At 49.0% G+C, this 19,996-nt stretch overlaps 1 protein-coding gene across 1 annotated transcript in view; it reads right to left on the reverse strand.

The window, feature by feature from the left end:
• BCKDHB (branched chain keto acid dehydrogenase E1 subunit beta) overlaps positions 1-19,996 on the reverse strand; it is a 74,436-nt gene that overhangs the window by 20,341 nt on the left and 34,099 nt on the right. The window contains exon 8 of the mRNA XM_068165168.1: positions 17,948-18,058. Within this exon, the coding sequence (XP_068021269.1) occupies positions 17,948-18,058 (111 nt within the window). The remainder of the gene's footprint in view (positions 1-17,947; positions 18,059-19,996) is intronic.

Here is a 19,996-nt window from a genome sequence, read left to right on the forward strand (position 1 = left end):
AGGGGTGACCTTATTGCTCTCTACAACTACCTGAAGAGAGGTTGTAGACAGGCAGAGGTTGGTCTCTTCTCCCAGGCACCCAGTACCAGAACAAGAGGACACAGTCTCAGGCTGCACCAGGGGAGGTTTAGGCTGGAGGTTAGGAAGAAGTTCTACACAGAGAGAGTGATTGCCCATTGGAATGGGCTGCCTGGGGAGGTGGTGGAGTCACCATCACTGGAGGTGTTCAGGAGGAGACTTGATGGGGTGATTGGTTGCATGGTTTAGTTAGTTGGGTGGTGTTGGATGATAGGTTGGACATGATGATCTTGAAGGTCTCTTCCAACCTGGTCTATTCTATTCTATTCTATTCTATTCTATTCTATTCTATTCTATTCTATTCTATTCTACTCTACTCCATTCTATTCTATTCTATTTCAGCAGTTGCACTTACAGGAGTGTGCAAGTGGGACTGTCAGCAGCTTTCTTCTTGCACCTTCAAGCCTGCTTCAGAAAACTCAGATACTCCAGGTGAAAGGTTTACAATTCAGACTCTCTTTTCCAAACACCTCCAGCCACTAAGAAGGAAAAGATCCTTTCAAACCCAGGGTGAACAAATCCAAAGAAACAGAAGAACCTCTCCAGGTGCTCAAAGACATTAAAGAAATGGTTAATCTATGTGCCTCAGCTCTATTCCTACTCAACCAAATCATTCCCCACTTCCACTGTGCTTCATGGTCTTTGTGCTCAAGTGACACTGCTGCTTAGAGCCAGTGGCATCTGATGGGTTAGCAGGGGAGAATAAAGTGGCAAAATCAAAGATGACCTAAAAACTGCCCCCAAACCTATGGCTTTCCTTCACTGACCTCAGTGGAAGCTTCTTCAACGACAAACATCAAATCAGGGCTCCTGTTTGAGGCAGGCATGTCTCAACACACAATGGAGCAGCATTGAATTGCTACACAGAGACATTTAACCCAAGTGTTAGCCCAAGGATCACAAGCTTGCAATGATTTTGACATGCACCCAAAAGGAAGACAAGAAGGAAAAAGGAAAGAAACTATCTACAGAACAAGAAATGCATTTCAGTTTCAAATTGCCTCTCCTGATGAGCTGAAAAATGTGTGGAAGCAGCCTCAGGGGGGGGAAAAAGTAGCAGCCCTGCTTCCATTAACTGTTTCCATTGCACTGATCACCATAGCATCAAAATGAGTCAGCAGTGTAAACAAATTATCAACATTAAGGGCTGATAAACATTCTACAGCAATTTAGTGTGCCCCCCTCAAAGAATCAACTCTTTGGCCTCTTATCTCCAGCAGGATACACAGACATCAGCATTTGCCCTGAGATCAGTAGCTTGAGAGATGTGCTGAACCCTTCACAGGCTTTATCAACTAACAGCCAGCAGTCATCTCTGGGACAGAACAAATAATCAAAGCCTGCACATCATTCAAGGCAGGGTTCTGAACACTGCTGAATAATCAAGTCTTTGTATCCTCCTTTCTGCTCATTGCACATTATTAACAACTGTGGGACAGTGTCTACCCACTATCCTTGTGGTCCCTCCCAACCCTGACTGATACTATGATACTATGTGAATAAACCAGGTTGGAAGAGACCCTCAAGATCATCATGTCCAACCTATCATCCAGTACATTACAGCTTGGAAGGGACCTCAAGAGCCCATCAGCTCCAAACCCCCTGCCAAAGCAGGACTCACATGCAAGACCCAGAGAGGGGAGACATTAAATATGGACCCCTAGAAATTACCAAGGAGCTCTCTACATCTCAGAGCATGCCAGTGATGAAGCAAACTCATCAATGGAGCCAAACTGTATTGGCCAGAATGTCCATTTGCCCTTGGAGAGCAACCATTAGCAGAGCTGCAGCTCTGTTGTGGATCTGTATAAAACTTGGTTTGGCAGTGGAATGGCCAGAGGGAAGACCAATTATCCCAGCACTGCAGGGGGCAAACAGAGTGTGGTTATTTACCAAGTGTCTCCATTTCCCTACTCTGAGCAACACTTGGCCTTCCACAGAAGCTCCCCAGCTCACACAGCTCCACAAAATCTGTGCTCTCTCTCCCATCCTTGGGAGCTCTGCTTTCTGCAGAAAGCTTTTCATGAGCTGATTTACTGCAGTTTCTAGATTTCTGAGGTAAAACTTTCTCCTCTTTTTAAATGACTTAACACAGAGTTATTACTCTATTTTGTAACTTCTTAATTTAAACCAAGACATCACAGGATCAGAGATCCACAGGATGTTAGGCTTGGAAGGGAGCACTGGAGATCATTGAGTCCAGGACCAGAGAATCCAGCACAGCTCACACAGGAACACATCCAGATGGGTCTTGAAAGTCTCCACAGAAGGAGACTCCACAACCTCTCTGGGCAGCCTCTTCCAGGGCTCTGTGACCCCTACAATGAATAAGTTCCTCCTCATGCTGAGCTAGAACCTCCTGTGCTGTAGTTTCTATCCATTGTCCTATCCTTATCCTTGTCCTATCCCAAGGTGCAATTGAGCAGAGCCTGTGCCCTCCCTCTTGACCCCCAGCCCTCAGATATTGATAGACATTTCTTAAATCCCCTCTCAGTCTTCTCTTCTCCAGGCCAAACAGCCCCAGGTCACTCAGCCTCTCCTCATAAGGAAGTGCTCCAGTCCCTTCAGCATCCTTGTAGCTCTCTGTTGGATTCTCTCCAGGATATTCCTGTCCCTCTTGACCTGGGGATCACCCAGTTCAACCCTCCTGCCACAGCAGGATCACCTAGAGCAGGTCACACAGGCAGGTTTTGAATGTCTCCAGAGAAGGAGGCTCCACAAGCTCCCTGGGCAGCCTGTTCCAGGACTTTGTCACTCAGACAGTGAAAAAGTCTTTCCTCATGGTGACATGGAAGAACCTCCTTTGCTCCAGCTTGCACCCACTGGACATCACTGAGAAGGGTCTGGCTGCACTGGACAGCCCAAAACTACACACTTGAGAGGCTCAAAGGCAGGTATTTGTTTAATGATCAGCACTTCTGTAATGCCATTAGATATCTTATTTCTGTAGAAGTTTGCTGATTCCCAGTCTTTTAAGACTGCTGATGGCAAAAGCTTAAAGCCTGACCACAACAGCAATTTCCTCAGGACTTTGCTGACTCATCACTTTGCTCAGCCCTGCTGCTCCTGAACGCTGTTAGGTGATAATGAAATCAAGACAAACTTAATGCAGAATGCAGGAGGGAACAAGTCTTGCCTTCTGCTTTATGGTGACCTTGATCCTTGGCTTTTCCCAATACTGACAAAGAAACTCACAGAATTGTCAGGGCTGGAAGGGACCTCAAGGATCAGCCAGGTCCAACCCCCCTGCCAGGATCTGATTGGCTTTGTGGGCTGCAAGTGCACACTGAGAGCTCCTGTTGAGCTTCTCCTCCCCCAGCACCCCCAAGTCTCTCTCCTCAGGGCTGCTTTCCAGCCAGTCCCTGCCCAGCCTGGATTTGTGCCTGGGATTGCCTCCACCCAGATGCAGGACCCTGCACTCGGTCCTGTTGAACCTCATGAGGTTGGCTTGTGCCCACCTCTCCAGCCTGTCCAGGTCGCTCTGGATGGATCCCTTCCCTCCAGCCTGTCTGCTGCACCACACAGCTTGGTGTCATCAGCAAACCTGCTGAGGGTGCACTCAGTGCCACTGTCCATGGCACCCACAAAGATGCTGAACAAGCCTGGTCCCAGGACTGCTCCCTGAGGGACTCTGCTTGTCCCTGGCCTCCACTGGGACCTGGAGCCATTGACAGCCACTCTTTGGGTGCAGCCATCAAGCCAGTTGGACTTGATCAAGTCAGTTGGACATGATGATCTTAGAGGTCTCTTCCAACCTGGCTGATTCAGGGATTCAGTGCATTACAAGCCAGGAGCTGCTGGTCAAACTAAAGGGCAAGAAGGAGCTGCAGAAGTGGAAGCAGGGACAGCCCCTTGGCTAGAGATGTAATGATCATCATCATCATCATCATCATCATCTTCTATGTGTATGTCAGCCCCAAAAGAAGGGCAAAGAAAGCATACCCCCCTGATGAGCTAGGATGGCAAACTGGTAACAACAGATGAGGAGAAAGTTAGAATAAACTTTATTAGAATAAACCAAACCAGGTTGGAAGAGACCTTCAAGATCATCGTGTCCAACCCATCAACCAATCCAACCCACCCAAACAGCTAACCCATGGCACCAAGCACCCCGTCAAGTCTCCTTCTGAACACCTTCAATGACGGCGACTCCACCACCTCCCCGGGCAACCCGTTCCATAGCGCAATCACTCTTTCTGTATAGAACTTCTTCCTAACATCCAACCTGAACCTCCCCTGGCGCAGCTTGAGACTGTGTCCTCTTGTTCTGGTACTGGGTGCCTGGGAGAAGAGACCATCATCAGCCTGTCTACAACCTCCCTTCAGGTAGTTGTAGAGAGCGATAAGGTCACCCCTAAGTCTCCTCTTCTCCAGGCTAAGCAGCCCCAGCTCCCTCAGCCTCTCCTCATAGGGCTGTGTTCCAAACCCCTCACCAACTTTGTTGCTCTTCTCTGGACTCGTTCCAGCAAGTCAACATCCTTCCTAAACTGAGGGGCCCAGAACTGGACACAGTACTCGAGGTGTGGCCTAACCAGTGCAGTGTACAGGGGCAGAATGACCTCCCTGCTCCTGCTGGCCACACTGTTCTTGATGCAGGCCAGGATGCCATTTGCCCTCTTGGCTGCCTGGGCACACTGCAGGCTCATGTTAAGCCTACCATCAACCAGCACCCCCAGGTCCCTCTCTGCCTGGCTGCTCTCAGCCACTCTGACCCCAGCCTGTAGCACTGCATGGGGTTGTTGTGGCCAATGTGCAGAACCCGGCATTTGGATGTGTTAAATCTCATGCCGTTGGATTCTGCCCATCTGCCCAGCCTGTCGAGGTCTCTCTGCAGAGCCTCTCTACCCTCCAGCAGATCAACTCTTGCCCCCAGCTTGGTGTCGTCAGCAAATTTACTGATGATGGACTCAATGCCCTCATCCAGATCATCAATAAAGATGTTAAAGAGCACAGGGCCCAGCACTGATCCTTGGGGCACACCACTAGTGACTGGTTGCCAGCTGGATGTGGCACCATTCACCACCACTCTCTGGGCTCGGCCCTCCAGCCAGTTCCTAACCCATCGCAGTGTGCTCCCGTCCAAGCCATGGGCTGACAGCTTGGCCAGCAGTTTGCTATGGGGGACGGTGTCAAAGGCCTTGCTGAGGTCCAGGTAGACTACATCAACAGGCCTCCCCACATCCACCAGGCGGGTCACCTGATCATAGAAGGAGATCAGGTTGGTCAGGCAGGACCTGCCCTTCCTAAATCCATGCTGGCTAGGCCTGATCCCTTGGCCATCCTGTAAGTGTTGTGTTATTGAACTCAGGATGACCTGTTCCATGATCTTGCCTGGCACTGAGGTCAGGCTGACAGGCCTGTAATTCCCTGGCTCATCCAACCGGCCCTTCTTATGGATGGGCACCACGTTGGCCAGCTTCCAGTCCTCTGGGACCTCGCCAGTGAGCCAGGACTGCTGGAAAATTATGGAGAGTGGCTTGGCCAGCTCATCTGCCAGCTCTCTCAGCACCCTAGGATGAATCCCATCTGGTCCCATGGACTTGTGGGGATCCAAGCTGCTAAGGAGAGTTCCAACTACCGCCTCATGGAACATAGGGAAACTGTGCAGCTCCCTGGCTCCTTCTGCTAGCTCTGCAGACCAGCTGTCAGGAAGACGTTCTGCCCTTCTAGTAAAAATTGAGGCAAAGAAGGTGTTAAGTATCTCTGCCTTTTCCTTATCCTTGGTTACAATGTTCCCCTCCGTATCCACCAAGGAGTGGAGGTTTTCCTTCCCCTTCCTCTTACTATTAATGTATTTATAGAAGGACTTTTTGTTGTCCTTCACAGTAGAGGCCAGTTTAAGTTCCAAGTGTGCTTTTGCCTCCCTAATTCTCTTCCTACAAGACCTAGCAACATCCTTAAACATTCTGTGGGTTGCCTCCCCTCGCTTCCAAAGGTGATACACCCTCTTTTTTTCCCTCAGTTCCATTAAAAGTTCATGAACCATCCAGGCTGGCCATCTGCCCCGGCGGCTCATCTTCTGGCACATTGGCACAGCCTGTCCCTGAGCCTTCAACAATTCTTCATTGAAGTAGGTCCAGCTCTCCTGGACCCCTTTGTTTTTAAGGACTTTATCCCAAGGAACCCTCTGAATTAGTTCCTTGAGTAACCCAAAGTCTGCCCTCCGGAAGTCCAGAGTGGAGATCTTCTTGCCGCCCCTCTTGGCTTGACCAAAAACCGAGAATTCAATTATCTCGTGGTCACTGGACCCCAAACACCCTCCAACCACCACATCACCCACCAGTCCTTCCCTGTTGGTGAAGAGGAGGTCAAGCATAGCCTTGCCCCTGGTAGGCTCTCGCAGCACCTGGGATAAGAAGCTGTCCTCCATGCATTCTAAAAACCTCCTAGACTGTCTCCTCTCTGCCGTGTTGAGTTCCCAGCAGATGTCAGGCAGGTTGAAGTCACCCATGAGAACAAGGTCCAGAGATCTTGAGACAGCCCTAAGCTGCCTATAGAATGCTTCGTCAACATCTTCCTCCTGGTTGGGTGGTCTATAACAGACTCCAACCAGGGTGTCTGCCCTGCTGGTCTTCCCTCTAATTCTTATCCACAAGCATTCAACCCGATCATCCCTAATCTCCATCTCAATGGCATCTAGTGTCTTTCTGATGTACAGATGTACAGTTGAGATACTCTAGAACTCCTTTTGCCTCACTCTTCACTGGAAACATTCAGCTCAGACTGGATGGGGTTCAGAGCAACCTGATCTAGTTACTCATGTCCCTGCTCACTGCAGGGGTCTTGAACCAGATGGCCTGTAAAGGTCCCTTCCAACCACAAACATTTTACCAACATAGCCAGCAGGTCAAGGGAGGAGATTCTCCCCCTCTACACCACTCTGGTGAGACCCCACCTGGAGTATTGTGTCCAGTTCTGGAGCCTCTATTACAGGAAGGATCTGGAGGTGTCCAGAGAAGGGCCAGGAGGATGAGCAGAGGGCTGGAGCTGCTATCCTATGAGGACAGACTAAGGGAGTTGGGGCTGCTCAGTCTGGAGAAGAGAAGACTCTGAGGACATCTAATTGTGGCCTTGAAGTATCTGAAGGGGGCTACAAGAAAGCTGGGGAGGGACTTCTGAGGGTGTCAGGGAGTGATAGGAGTGGGGGGAATGGAACAAAACTGGAAGTGGGTAGATTCAGATTGGATGTTAGGAAGAAGTTCTTCCTCATGAGGGTGGTGAGAGCCTGGCACAGGTTGCCCAGGGAGGTGGTGGAAGCCTCACACCTGGAGGTGTTTGCAGCCAGGCTGGATGTGGCTGTGAGCAACCTGCTGCAGTGTGAGGTGTCCCTGCCCATGGCAGGGGGGTTGGAACTGGCTGATCCTTGAGGTCCCTTCCCACCCTGCCAATTCTCTGCTTCTATGACTTCCATTCTTCTTCCCTGACACAAGATGCATAGGAACCAACAACAAGGTTTCCATTTAAAGCTCTCTCGAAATACAGAGGAGCAAAAGAGATGACTAATAGGTTTCCTAAGTGGTTACAAATATTCTCATAACTTTCAGATGACTGTCTGCAAGCATGGGTCCAGTGCTCTGCTTCTGTAGCCATGTAGTCATAGAATCATCACAGAATCACAGAACTTCAGGGGCTGGAAGGGAGCTCAAAAGATCCTCTAGTCCAACTCCCCTGCCAGAGGAGGAGGGCTTGAATGTTAGAGGTTGGAAGGCACCCCCAGAGGTCATCAAGTCCCAGCATGCCCTAGCAACCTGAAACTACAAGAGCAAAAGACATCTCCTCTGGAAAGAGTGACAAAGTTCACAGTCATCATGCAAGCAGCACGATTTTAATCATATTTTATAGGTATGAGATCCATTCAGTGGAGAGATCCAAGGAGCAACATGCAAGGTGGCAAAAGACCAGGGAGAGACAGCCAAGAAACACAAAGCTGATCCCAGCATGCTTGCACTACAATTGCACAGTTCAATGCCTGGTGAGTGCAGCTAATGGACTAAAAGCAAAGCCACCCCCATCAGGCTCACTGACCTTGATTTTCCTTTAGACACAGTCCAACAGGATGAAGTACATTTCAAGGAATGGGGACACTGGTAGACCAACAGGTCTGCTAGGGTGTGCTGCCTAGTAAGCACAGGACACCAAGGACCTGCTCCTAACAATCACTCAGTCACTTGGATGACAAGAGCTGAGATAAAAATGCTACCTGTGCACTAAGGAGAAAGCTCTAATCCACACAAAGCTCAAAGGAGAAAGCTCTAATCCACACTGTTAGAAATGGCTCCAATCGAGGAGCCTGGATGGAGAACAGGCACAGAGTGATCCCTGAGCTGCTCCCCAGTACTCTATTACTCACTGGTTCCCAGCCTGGCCAATTTCTGCTCTGCTCCTTCCAAGGAGAGGGCAGATGTTGTTTCTCAGCCTGCCAAGAATTTACTGCTGACCTCCACGAGGAGGTCTGCAGAACCTTTCAGACAGAGGAGCAAAAAGCAGCACAGGGGTGCTCAGGAGAACAGTGCTGGATAGTCTCCCACAGAAGCAAGGTCAGAATTACTGAGGGAGCTGGGGTTGCTTAGCCTGGAGAAGAGGAGGCTCAGGGGAGACCTTCTTGCTCACTACAACTGTCTGACAGGAGGTTGTAGCCAGGTGGGGGTTGGTCTCTTCTCCCAGGCAACCAGCACCACAACAAGAGGACACAGTCTCAAGCTGTGCCAGGGGAGTTGCAGGTTGGATGTTAGGAAGAAATTTTACACAGAAAGAGAGATTGGCCATTGGAATGTGCTGCCCAGGGAGCTGGTGGAGTCACCATCACTGGAAGTGTTTAAGGGGAGACTGGATGAGGCACTTAGTGCCATGGTTTAGTTGATCAGATGGTGTTGGGTGATAGGTTGGACTTGATGATCTCAAAGGTCTCTTCCAACCTGGTTAATTCTATTCTATTCTATTCTATTCTATTCTATTCTATTCTATTCTATTCTATTCTATTCTATTCTATTCTATTCTATTCTATTCTATTCCACTCTATTCCACTCTATTCTATTCCATTCTATTCCACTCCATTCCATTCCATTCCACTTCATTCCATTCCATTCCACTCTATTCTCTTCCACTCCATTCCATTCCACTTCACTCCATTCCATTCCATTCCACTCTATTCTCTTCCACTCCATTCCATTCCATTCCACTCCATTCTGTTCTCATTGATAATATCAATGCACAGAGCAATGTCTCTGCAAAGACACCACTGTCTCCTTGCAAGATGCAGTCATCCAGGCTCACAAGGACCCACAAGCCCTTAGTTCTGCAGTTCAGCTTGCAGTGCTCTTCATGACTAAGTCACAAAGGAATCATTCTCAACATTGCTCTGCACCACAGTAGCCACAGCCCAGACAGCTTTAGGGTGATTAATTAGGTAAGAAATGCAAGTCTTGATCATTGTGTGTGGCAAACACTTGCCTTCTGCACAGCACAAAAGCAGCAGACTGGCCATTTGCACATTTGCACTTGCAGAAGGGCCAGTGGCAGAGGGATACTCAGCAAGGCAAAGTTTAACTAACAGGGGGCAGCTCAATTCAGGCTGAATAAAAGAGCAGCAATTTGCACAAGCCCTAAAGAGCCCTTAATCCAGAGCTGGATTCCCCATTTCCAGTAACACATGCATTTTTAATATACAACCCACCACAGCCACAGAATTCTACCCTGGATGTGACCAGTAAAGCACTAGGGAAGTGTGCCAGTGGCTTTTTGTTTCTAAATCAATACCACACCACCCAACAGTTCCCAGGGAGGGAAAGCTGCACAGTCTGAGCTCTCCAAAGCTTCTCAGTAAATCTCTTTAATTACAAGTGGGAAAGGCTTGGTCTGAAAACTGCAGCTCTGGAAGGAAGGAAAAGTATCTTGTAGGTTTAAAAAGTAATGCATTGTAGAGACACTGCTTAGGCCACACCTGGAGTCCTGTGTCCAGCTCTGGGCCCCTCAGTTCAGGAAAGATGTTGAGATGCCATGAGAGTGGTGAAGCCCTGGAATGGGTTGTCCAGGGAGGTGATTGGGGCCCCATCCCTGGAGGTGTTTAAGCCCAGGCTGGCTGAGGCTCTGGCCAGGCTGATCTAGTGTGGGGTGTCCCTGGCCATGGCAGGGGGGTTGGAACTAGATGATCCTTGTGGTCCCTTCCAACCCTGAATGATACTATGATACTATGCTGGAAGGTGTCCAGAGAAGGGCAACAAAGCTGGGGAGGGGTCTGGAGCACAGCCCTGTGAGAAGAGGCTGAGGGAGCTGGGGTTGCTTAGCCTGGAGAAGAGGAGGTTCAGGAGAGACCTTCTTGCTCTCTACAACTCCCTGAAGGGAGGCTGTACCCAGGTGGGGGCTGGTCTCTTCTCCCAGGCAACCAGCACCAGAACAAGAGGACACAGTCTCAAGCTGCACCAAGGGAGGTTTAGGCTGGATGGTAGGAAGAAATTCGTCCCAGCAAAAGAGATTGGCCATTGGAATGTGCTGCCCAGGGAGGTGGTGGAGTCTCCATCACTGGAGGTGTTTAGGAAGAGCCTGGATGAGGCACTTGGTGCCATGGTTGAGTTGATCAGATGGTGTTGGGGGATAGGTTGGACTCGATGATCTCTGAGGTCTTTTCCAACCTGGTTAATTGTGTGTTCTGTATACCAGAGCTCTATGCACATACAACCTGCACAATCTCCTCCTTTTTTCCTTGTGAAAGGCTTTAGAAAGGTTACAGATGAGGCTGGTTTAATGCATGCAAAATTCTTTCCATGCTCCATAAGAGTAACCTTTGTCAGACTTGCCTTGCAAAAGGCTTTGCTTCCACCTCCACAAGGGAAATTTCAAGGAATTACAAATTAAACCATTCCTCTTTCAAAGTGAGGCTGGACAGGGCTCTGGACAAGCTGATCTATTTGAGGATGCCCCTGCTAACTGCAGAGGGGGTTGAACTGGACGACCTTCAGAGGTCCCTTCCAACCCAGACTGTTGTATGATTCTTCATTTGGGGAGGTTTAGGCTGGATGTTAGGAAGAAGTTCTTCCCAGAAAGAGAGATTGGCCATTGGAATGTGCTGCCTGGGGAGGTGGTGGAGTCCCCATCCCTGGAGGTGTTCAAGCAGAGCCTGGATGAGGCACTTGGTGCCATGGTTTTGTTGATTAGATGGTGTTGGGCGATAGGTTGGACTGGATGATCTCAAAGGTCTTTCCCAACCTGGTTCATTCTGTAGTCTGTACTTCTGGAACAGCTCTATAAATGAGGACAGCTGGAAGGCCCTGCTGAGATCTTGGATTTCTTACATATGGCTGAAGTACCTGGCTATGGGACCTGAGGAAAAATGTGCTAAAAATTAAAGGGTTTCAAACCCTTGCTCAACTCAACAACCTGAAGTAACTACGTGCAGCCACACAGGTATCTCACAGTACATCACATCACAATGCAGTGTTGAGCAGAGAGAGCAAAAACCATCCTGACATGAGCATAACAGCCAATCAGAACCTCAGCAGGAGGAGAAGGGAGGGGAGAAGGGAAAAAGAGGATGACAAAAAGAGGAAGAGAAAAAGGAAGAGGAAAAGGAAGAGGAAAAAAAGGAAGAGAAAAAAAAAAAAAGAGAAGAAAAAAAGGAAAATACAAAAGAAGAGGAAAAAAGGAAGAGGAGAAAAAAGGAAGAGGAGAAAAAAGGAAGAGGAGAAAAAAGGAAGAGGAGAAAAAAGGAAGAGGAGAAAAAAGGAAGAGGAGAAAAAAGGAAGAGGAGAAAAAAGGAAGAGGAGAAAAAAGGAAGAGGAGAAAAAAGGAAGAGGAGAAAAAAGGAAGAGGAGAAAAAAGGAAGAGGAGAAAAAAGGAAGAGGAGAAAAAAGGAAGAGGAGAAAAAAGGAAGAGGAGAAAAGGAAGAGGAAAAAAGGAAGAGAAAAAAAGGAAGAGAAAAAAGGAAGAAGAAAAAAAGGAAGAGAAAAAAGGAAGAAGAAAAAAAGGAAGAGGAAAAATAGGAAGAGGAAAAATAGGAATGGAAAAAAGTAAGAGGAAAAAAGTAAGGGGAAAAAAGTAAGGGGAAAAAAGGCAGATAAAGAAAAGGAAGAGGAAAAAAGAAGAGAAAAAGGAAGAGGAAAAAAAGAAGAGGAAAAAAGGAAGAGGAAAAAAGGAAGAGGAAAAAAGGAAGAGGAAAAAAGGAAGAGGAAAAAAGGAAGAGGAAAAAAGGAAGAGGAAAAAAGGAAGAGGAAAAAAGGAAGAGGAAAAAAGGAAGAGGAAAAAAGGAAGAGGAAAAAAGGAAGAGGAAAAAAGGAAGAGGAAAAAAGGAAGAGGAAAAAAGGAAGAGGAAAAAAGGAAGAGGAAAAAAGGAAGAGGAAAAAAGGAAGAGGAAAAAAGGAAGAGGAAAAAAGGAAGAGGAAAAAAGGAAGAGGAAAAAAGGAAGAGGAAAAAAGGAAGAGGAAAAAAGGAAGATAGAAAAAGGGAGAGGAAAAAAGGAAGAGGAAAAAAGGAAGAGGAAAAAAGGAAGATAGAAAAAGGGAGAGGAAAAAAAGGAAGAGGAAAAGGAAGAGAAGATCAAAGAAAAGCACTGTCTGCAGCTCTGGGGCTCTCACTTCAGGAAGGATCTTGAGGTGCTGGAGCAGGCCCAGAGGAGAGCAACCTGACTGGGGAGAGGGCTGCAGGGAAAGTCTGATGAGGAGAGGGTGAGGGAGCTGGGGGTGTTCAGCCTGCAGGAGATTCAGGGGGGACCATATCTCTCTCTACAATTACCTAAAAGGAAGTTGTAGTCAGGTGGGGGTCAGGCTCTGCTCCCAGGCAACTTGTGTATGACAGGATGAGAGGGCATGGCCTGAAGCTGTGCCAGGGGAGGCTTAGGTTGGGTGTTAGGAAGCACTTCCTCATGGAAAAGGGAAATAGACATTGGAATGGGCAGGGAGGTGGTGGAGTCCCTGTCCCTGAAGGTGCTGAAGGAAAGCTTGGATGTGGCACTTGGTGCCATGGTTTAGCTGCTGTGCTGGGGTTAGCTCCTAGGCTGGACTTGATGATCTGAGAGGCCTTTCCCAGCCTCGATGATTCTGTGAGCTAGCTTTTCTCTAGAGCAGGTCTGCCTCAGACTTCAGTACTCTTTCTTAGACATCTCAAGATTGGCATAAGGACACAAAACTTTGCACATCCCAGCAACTGTACCAATGAGAAGCTTTCAGTTGCTGCTGGGATCCATCCAAAGCCCATGGCAGTCTGCACCAGGCAGGAGCTCCCTCATCTTATTCTCACACAGATGACAACTGCTCAAGTACTTCAAAACTGAGCACAGACACCAAGTCTTTAAAAGATGCAAAGAAACTGTCAGCAAAGTCAGCATCAAGCTGTGTTTGTTTGCTGTATGTCTTATTTATGTTTACTGCTGTTTCACTCAGAGCCATGTGTTAGGAAAAAAAAGCTAATTAGAAGCAGAGCAAAGTCCCAGCAGCTGCTTAACTTAGCTAAAAAGAGGCCTCTGGTGGCAGCTGGGAAGCATAACCACAGAGCCTTATCAAATCTCTCTTTAGAATAGAATAGAATTAGCCAGGTTGGAAAAGACCTCAGAGATCATCAAATCCAACCTATCCCCCAACACCATCTGATCAACTAAACCATGGCACCAAGTGCCTCATCCAGGCTCTTCCTAAACACCTTCAGTGATGGTGACTCCACCACCTCCCTGGACAGCACATTCCAATGGCCAATCTCTGTGTCTGGGAAGAACTTCATAGAACAGAACAGAACAGAATAGAATAGAATAGAATAGAATAGAATAGAATAGACCAGACTGGGTTGGAAGAGACCTTCAAGATCATTAAGTCCAACCTATCACCCAACACCACCTAATCAACTAAACTATGGTACCAAGCACCCCATCAAGTCTCCTCCTAAACACCTCCAGTGATGGTGACGCCACCACCTCCCTGGGCAGCACATTCCAATGGCCAATCTCTCTCTCTCTGTAGAATTTCTTCCTCCCCTCCAGGCTAAACCTCCCCTGGCACAGCTTGAGACTGTGTCCTCTTGTTCTGGTGCTGGCTGCCTGGGAGAAGAGACCAACCCCTACCTGGCTACAACCTCCCTCCAGGGAGTTGTACACACCAAGAAGGTCTCCCCTGAGCCTCCTCTTCTCCAGGCTAAGCAACCCCAGCTCCCTCAGCCTCTCCTCACAGGGCTGTGCTCCAGACCCCTCCCCAGTATTTCTCCCACCAGAGTGGCCAGGCTGCAGCCATCCTAACATAAGAGCAATGCTAAAAACACGTACTGCTAGGCATTTCTCATAGCAGCTGAACTGCCTTGCCAATGTGCACTCAATCACTCTTCAAAGGACTCTTCTAATTTATAGGTAAAGTCTTCTAATTCACAAACACATTTATAAATTAGCAGCATTCATAACCCCACCCCATTAAAGCAACAGGTTGACTCCTTCCATCTTTTAAGGTAACTGTGGGGTGGAGGAGCTGATAGAGGGACCTTGGCAGGCTGGAGAGGTGAGCCTGAGCCAACCTCATAAAGTTCAACAAGTGCAGGGTCCTGCAGCTGGGTCGAGGCAATCCCAGACACCAATATAGGCTGGGCAGGGACTGGCTTGAGAACAGCCCTGAAGAAAAGGACTTGGGGGTGCTGGGGGAGGAGAAGCTCAACAGGAGCCAGCAGTGAGCACCTGCAGCCTAGAGACCCAACCAGAGCCTGGGCTGCAGCAAGAGAAGCAGAGCCAGCAGGGCCAGGGAGGGGATTCTCCCCCTCTACTCTACTCTGGTGAGACCACACCTGGAGCACTGTGTCCAGTTCTGGAGCCTCTGTTACAGGAAGGATCTGGAGGTGCTGGAAGGTGTTCAGAGAAGGGCCACGAGGATGAGCAGAGGGCTGGAGCTGCTCTGCTGTGAGGACAGACTGAGGGAGTTGGGGCTGTTCAGTCTGGAGAAGAGAAGGCTCCGAGGTGACCTAATTGTGGCCTTCCAGTATCTGAAGGGGGCTACAAGAAAGCTGGGGAGGGACATTTTAGGCTGTCAGGGAGTGATAGGACTGGGGGGGAATGGAGCACAACTAGAAATGGGTAGACTGAGATTGGATGTCAGGAAGAAGTTGTTCCCCATGAGGGTGGTGAGAGACTGGCACAGGTTGCCCAGGGAGGTGGTGGAAGCCTCCTGCCTGGAGGTGTTTGCAGCCAGGCTGGATGTGGCTGTGAGCAACCTGCTGTAGTGTGAGGTGTCCCTGCCCATGGCAGGGGGGGTTGGAACTGGCTGATCCTTGAGGTCCCTTCCAGCCCTGATAATTCTGTGATTCTGTGGCATAAATAAACAGTTATTCAGGACTGAAGGGAAGTTGTTGAAACTCTTCACAGAATATCTGGGTTTGGAACACAGATTTGCAAACCATGGCACAATTCCATCTCTGCAGTTCCTGCACACAGCTGCATTTGCTCCTGACAGTGCTTCAGTGCAGGCCCAAGCCAACAAAGCAGAGCTGACTGTTCTTCCAAGAGATGGTTTGTTTTCCTAGCATGACAGCTCAAATCTTTAAAGGAGGAAAAACCATGTGGCTATAAAAGGAGCAACATTATTTGTCCAGAAGGGATTGTAAAGCATTTATTGCTGCCAAAGTTTCTCTTCATGTGGATGACAACAACTCAACACATTTCATTCTTTACAGAGAGAAAACACATCCAAGTAATGTGAAATACACTGCAAGGAGACACTGAACATACTTCAGCTGAGGAGTATATCACAGTATCACAGCATCACAGTATAACCAAGGTTGGAAGAGACCTCGAGGATCATCGAGTCCAACCTGTCACCACAGGCCCCATGACTAGACCATGGCACCAAGTGCCATGTCCAATCCCCTCTTGAACACCTCCAGTGATGGTGACTCCACCACCTCCCCAGGCAGCCCATTCCAATGGGCAATCACTCTCTCTGTGTAAAACTTCCTCCTGACCTCCAGCCTGAACCTCCCTTGGTGCAGCCTGAGACAGTGTCCTCTTGTTCTGGTGCTGGCTGCCTGGGAGAAGAGACCAACCTCTGCCTGTCTACCACCTCCCTTCAGGTAGTTGTAGACAGCAAGAAGGTCACCCCTGAGTCTCCTCTTCTCCAGGCTAAGCAACCCCAGGTCCCTCAGCCTCTCCTCACAGGGCTGTGCTCCAAACCCCTCACCAACTTCGTTGCCCTTCTCTGGACTCGTTCCAGCAAGTCAACCTCCTTCCTAAACTGAGGGGCCCAGAACTGGACACAGGACTCAAGGTGTGGCCTAACCAGTGCAGTGTCCAGGGGCAGAATGACCTCCCTGCTCCTGCTGGCCACACTCTTCCTGATGCAGGCCAGGATGCCATTGGCCCTCCTGGCTGCCTGGGCACACTGCTGGCTCATGTTCAGCCTACCATCAACCACCACCCCCAGGTCCCTCTCTGCCTGGCTGCTCTCAGCCACTCTGACCCCAGCCTGTAGCTCTGCATGGGGTTGCTGTGGCCAATGTGCAGAACCTGGCACTTGGATGTGTTCAATCTCCTGCCCTTGGACTCTGCCCATCTGTCCAGCCTGTCCAGGTCCCTCCGCAGAGCCTCTCTACCCTCCAGCAGATCAACTCCTGCCCCCAGCTTGGTGTCATCAGCAAATTGACTGCTGATGGACTCAATGCCCTCATCCAGACCATCAATAAAGATGTTAAAGAGCACAGGGCCCAGCACTGATTACTGGGGGAGTCCACTAGTGACTGGTCACCAGCTGGATGTGGCACCATGGATTTTCCCTCCCATAACCTGCTTCATCCAGTCCCACTGGCAGTCTCTTGAGCAAACATAAAGTAAACTGAATCCTGTGAACACAGACAATCTTTGGCATAAAGCAGCAGACCAACAGCTCACGTTCCCTTTATCACACTTCAGCTGCTTCCACCTTAGCAAGCCCTTTTGCAGAACAACTACCAAATGACAGAACACTTGTCTACCCTGTTCAGGCACTCAAATATAGACAGAAAGTCAGGCAAGGAGATGTGCCTGATCTGCCCTCTCTGAACATCTCTACTATCTGACTTAAGTGTTGAGGTGTGTAATGGTTTCAATCAGAACAAAATGAGGAAGCTGAGGGGAGATCCCAGTGCTGTCTACAACTACCTGAGAGGAGGTTGTGGAGAGGCTGCTGCTGGTCTCTTCTCATAGGGAATTAGTGACAGAACAAGAGGCAATGGACCTGAAGGATCATGTAGTTGCAACCCCCCCTGCCATGGGCAGGCACATCTCACACTACCAAATCACCAACATTGGAAGAGACCTCAAAGATCATCAAGTCCAACCTGTCTAGATCTGGAGCCAGGGCAGAGGAGGGCAAGGAAACTGTGAAGGGCCTGGAGAGTAAATCTGATGAAGAGCAACTGAAGGAGCTGGGGATGTGTGAAAGAGAGGAGGCTGAGGGGAGACCTCATTGCTGTCTACAATTACCTGAAAGGAGGCTGTGGAGAGGCTGCTGCTGGTCTCTTCTCACAGGGAATTAGTGACAGAACAAGAGGGAATGGCCTCAAGCTGCCACTGGGTAGGTTTAGACTGGACATTAGGAAACACTTTTTGATGGCAAGAATGGTCAGGCCTTGGAATGTGCTGCCCAGGGAGGTGGTTGAGTCCCCAAGCCTGGCTGTGTTTCAAGGAGGTTTGGATGTGGTGCTTGGGGCTCTGGTTTAGGGGTGACCCTTGTAGAGTAGGGTTCTGGGTTGGACTTGGTGCTCCTGAGGGTCTCTTCCAACCTGAACATTTCTGTGATCCTTCACATATGACACAGAACAATTTCTATACATTCCATAGGCCTTTAAAACAACAATACCAGCCACCACGCCTTGCAGTTAAATTGTTCTTAGGAGTGGAGTTTGCTTGGTTGTGTTTTTAAGTTGACCTGAATTTCCTCACCTTGCAAACCGTCTCTGTATCCCAGGGTAAGATAGTCCTCAGATCAATCACTTCACAGGACACACCAAGCTTTTCCTGAGCCATTGATGCCACCTCCTTGATCACATGGACCTAAAAAGGCAAGGGACTGTCAGTAAGTAAACACCTGCTGCTGTTTAAGATGTTCTCAGTGATGCACACTGAATGCAAGCAGTAAGTTAACATATACAGAATGCAGAATTAACCAGGTTGGAAAAGGCCTTTGAGATCATCCAGTCCAACCTATCACCCAACACCATCTGATCAACTCAACCATGGCACCAAGTGCCTCATCCAGGCTCTTTAAACACTTCCAGTGATGGTGACTCCAAAGGGCAGCCCATTCCAACGGTCAATTTCAGAGGAGACCTTATTGCTGTCTACAACAGGTAGGAAGAAGTTCTTCCCAGAAAGAGAGATTGGCCATTGGAATGTGCTGGAAGGAAGGGGCCTGCATCAGGAACACTGTGGCCAGCAGGGAGGTCATTCTGCCCTGTACTCAGCACTGCTTAGGCCACACCTTGAGTCCTGTGTCCAGTTCCGGGCCCCTCAGCGTAGGAGGGATGTTGAGTTGCTGGAAGGTGTCCAGAGAAGGGCAACAAAGTTGTTGAGGGGTTTGGAACACAGCCCTGTGAGGAGAGGCTGAGGGAGCTGGGGCTGCTCAGCCTGGAGAAGAGGAGACTCAGGGGTGACCTTCTTGCTCTCTACAACTACCTGAAGGGAGGTTGTAGACAGGCAGAGGTTGGTCTCTTCTCCCAGGCAGCCAGCACCAGAACAAGAGGACACAGTCTCAGGCTGCACCAGGGGAGGTTTAGACTCGAGGTGAGGAGAAAGTTTTACACAGAGAGAGTGATTGCCCATTGGAATGGGCTGCCTGGGGAGGTGGTGGAGTCACCATCACTGGAGGTGTTCAGGAGGAGACTTGACAGGGTGCTTGGTGCCATGGGTTAGTTGATTAGATGGTGTTGGATAATAGGTTGGACACGATGATCTTGAAGGTCTCTTCCAACCTGGTCTATTCTATTCTATTCTATTCTATTCTATTCTATTCTATTCTATTCTATTCTATTCTATGCTATTCTATTCTATTCTATCCTATCCTATCCTATTCTATTCTATTCTATCCTATCCTATCCCATCCTATCCTATTCTATTCTATTCTATTCCATTCCATTCCATTCCATTCCATTCCAATCTAACCCCAACTCTCTCAGGCTGTCACTAAGTGCCATATCCAATCTTTCCTCCAACACCTTTGACCTGCAGGAGCCTGACACACCCAGGACACCCTGGATTCACTGAGTGTGCACTGAGCATCTGTCCTCATGCTGTGCTGCACAGCCACACCCCTGGTCTGGCCAGCTCCTCACTCTGGATTAGGGCTGCACAGCTGTGCTGTTACTATTCACATCAAAAGAACTGTCTGTCTTAACACTTGGCCTACATTTTCCAAGCTCCAAAGCACACAGGTTTTCTGATTGATGTCACTCCAAGTCTTCTTTGCACTAAATACAGAATTAACCAGCTTGGAAAAGACCTCAGAGATCATTGAGTCCAACCTATCACCCAACACCATCTCATCAACTCAACCATGGCACCAAGGGCCTCATCCAGGCTCTTTTTAAACACCTCCAGTGATGGTGACTCCACCACCTCCCTGGGCAGCACATTCCAATGGGCAATCTCTCTTCCTGGGAAGAATCTCTTCCTAACATCCAGCCTAAACTTCCCCTGGAACAGCTTGAGACTGTGTCCTCTTGTTCTGGTGCTGGTAGCTTGGGAGAAGAGACCAAGCCCCACCTGGCTACAACCAATATCTGAGGGCTGGGGGTCAAGAGGGAGGGGACAGGCTCTGCTCACTTGCACCCTGGGATAGGACAAGGGGCAAGGGATGTAAACTCCAGCACAGGAGGTTCCACCTCAACATGAGGAGGAACTCCTTCACTGTGAGGGTCCCAGAGCACTGGCAAAGGTTGCCCAGAGAGGTTGTGGAGTCTCCTTCTCTGGAGACTTTCAAGACCTGCATTCCTG

The sequence above is a fragment of the Melanerpes formicivorus genome, unplaced genomic scaffold (assembly GCF_026170545.1).
Source record: "Melanerpes formicivorus ecotype bairdi unplaced genomic scaffold, bMelFor1.0.p_v2 SCAF_85, whole genome shotgun sequence".
Taxonomy (NCBI): Eukaryota; Metazoa; Chordata; class Aves; order Piciformes; family Picidae; genus Melanerpes; species Melanerpes formicivorus.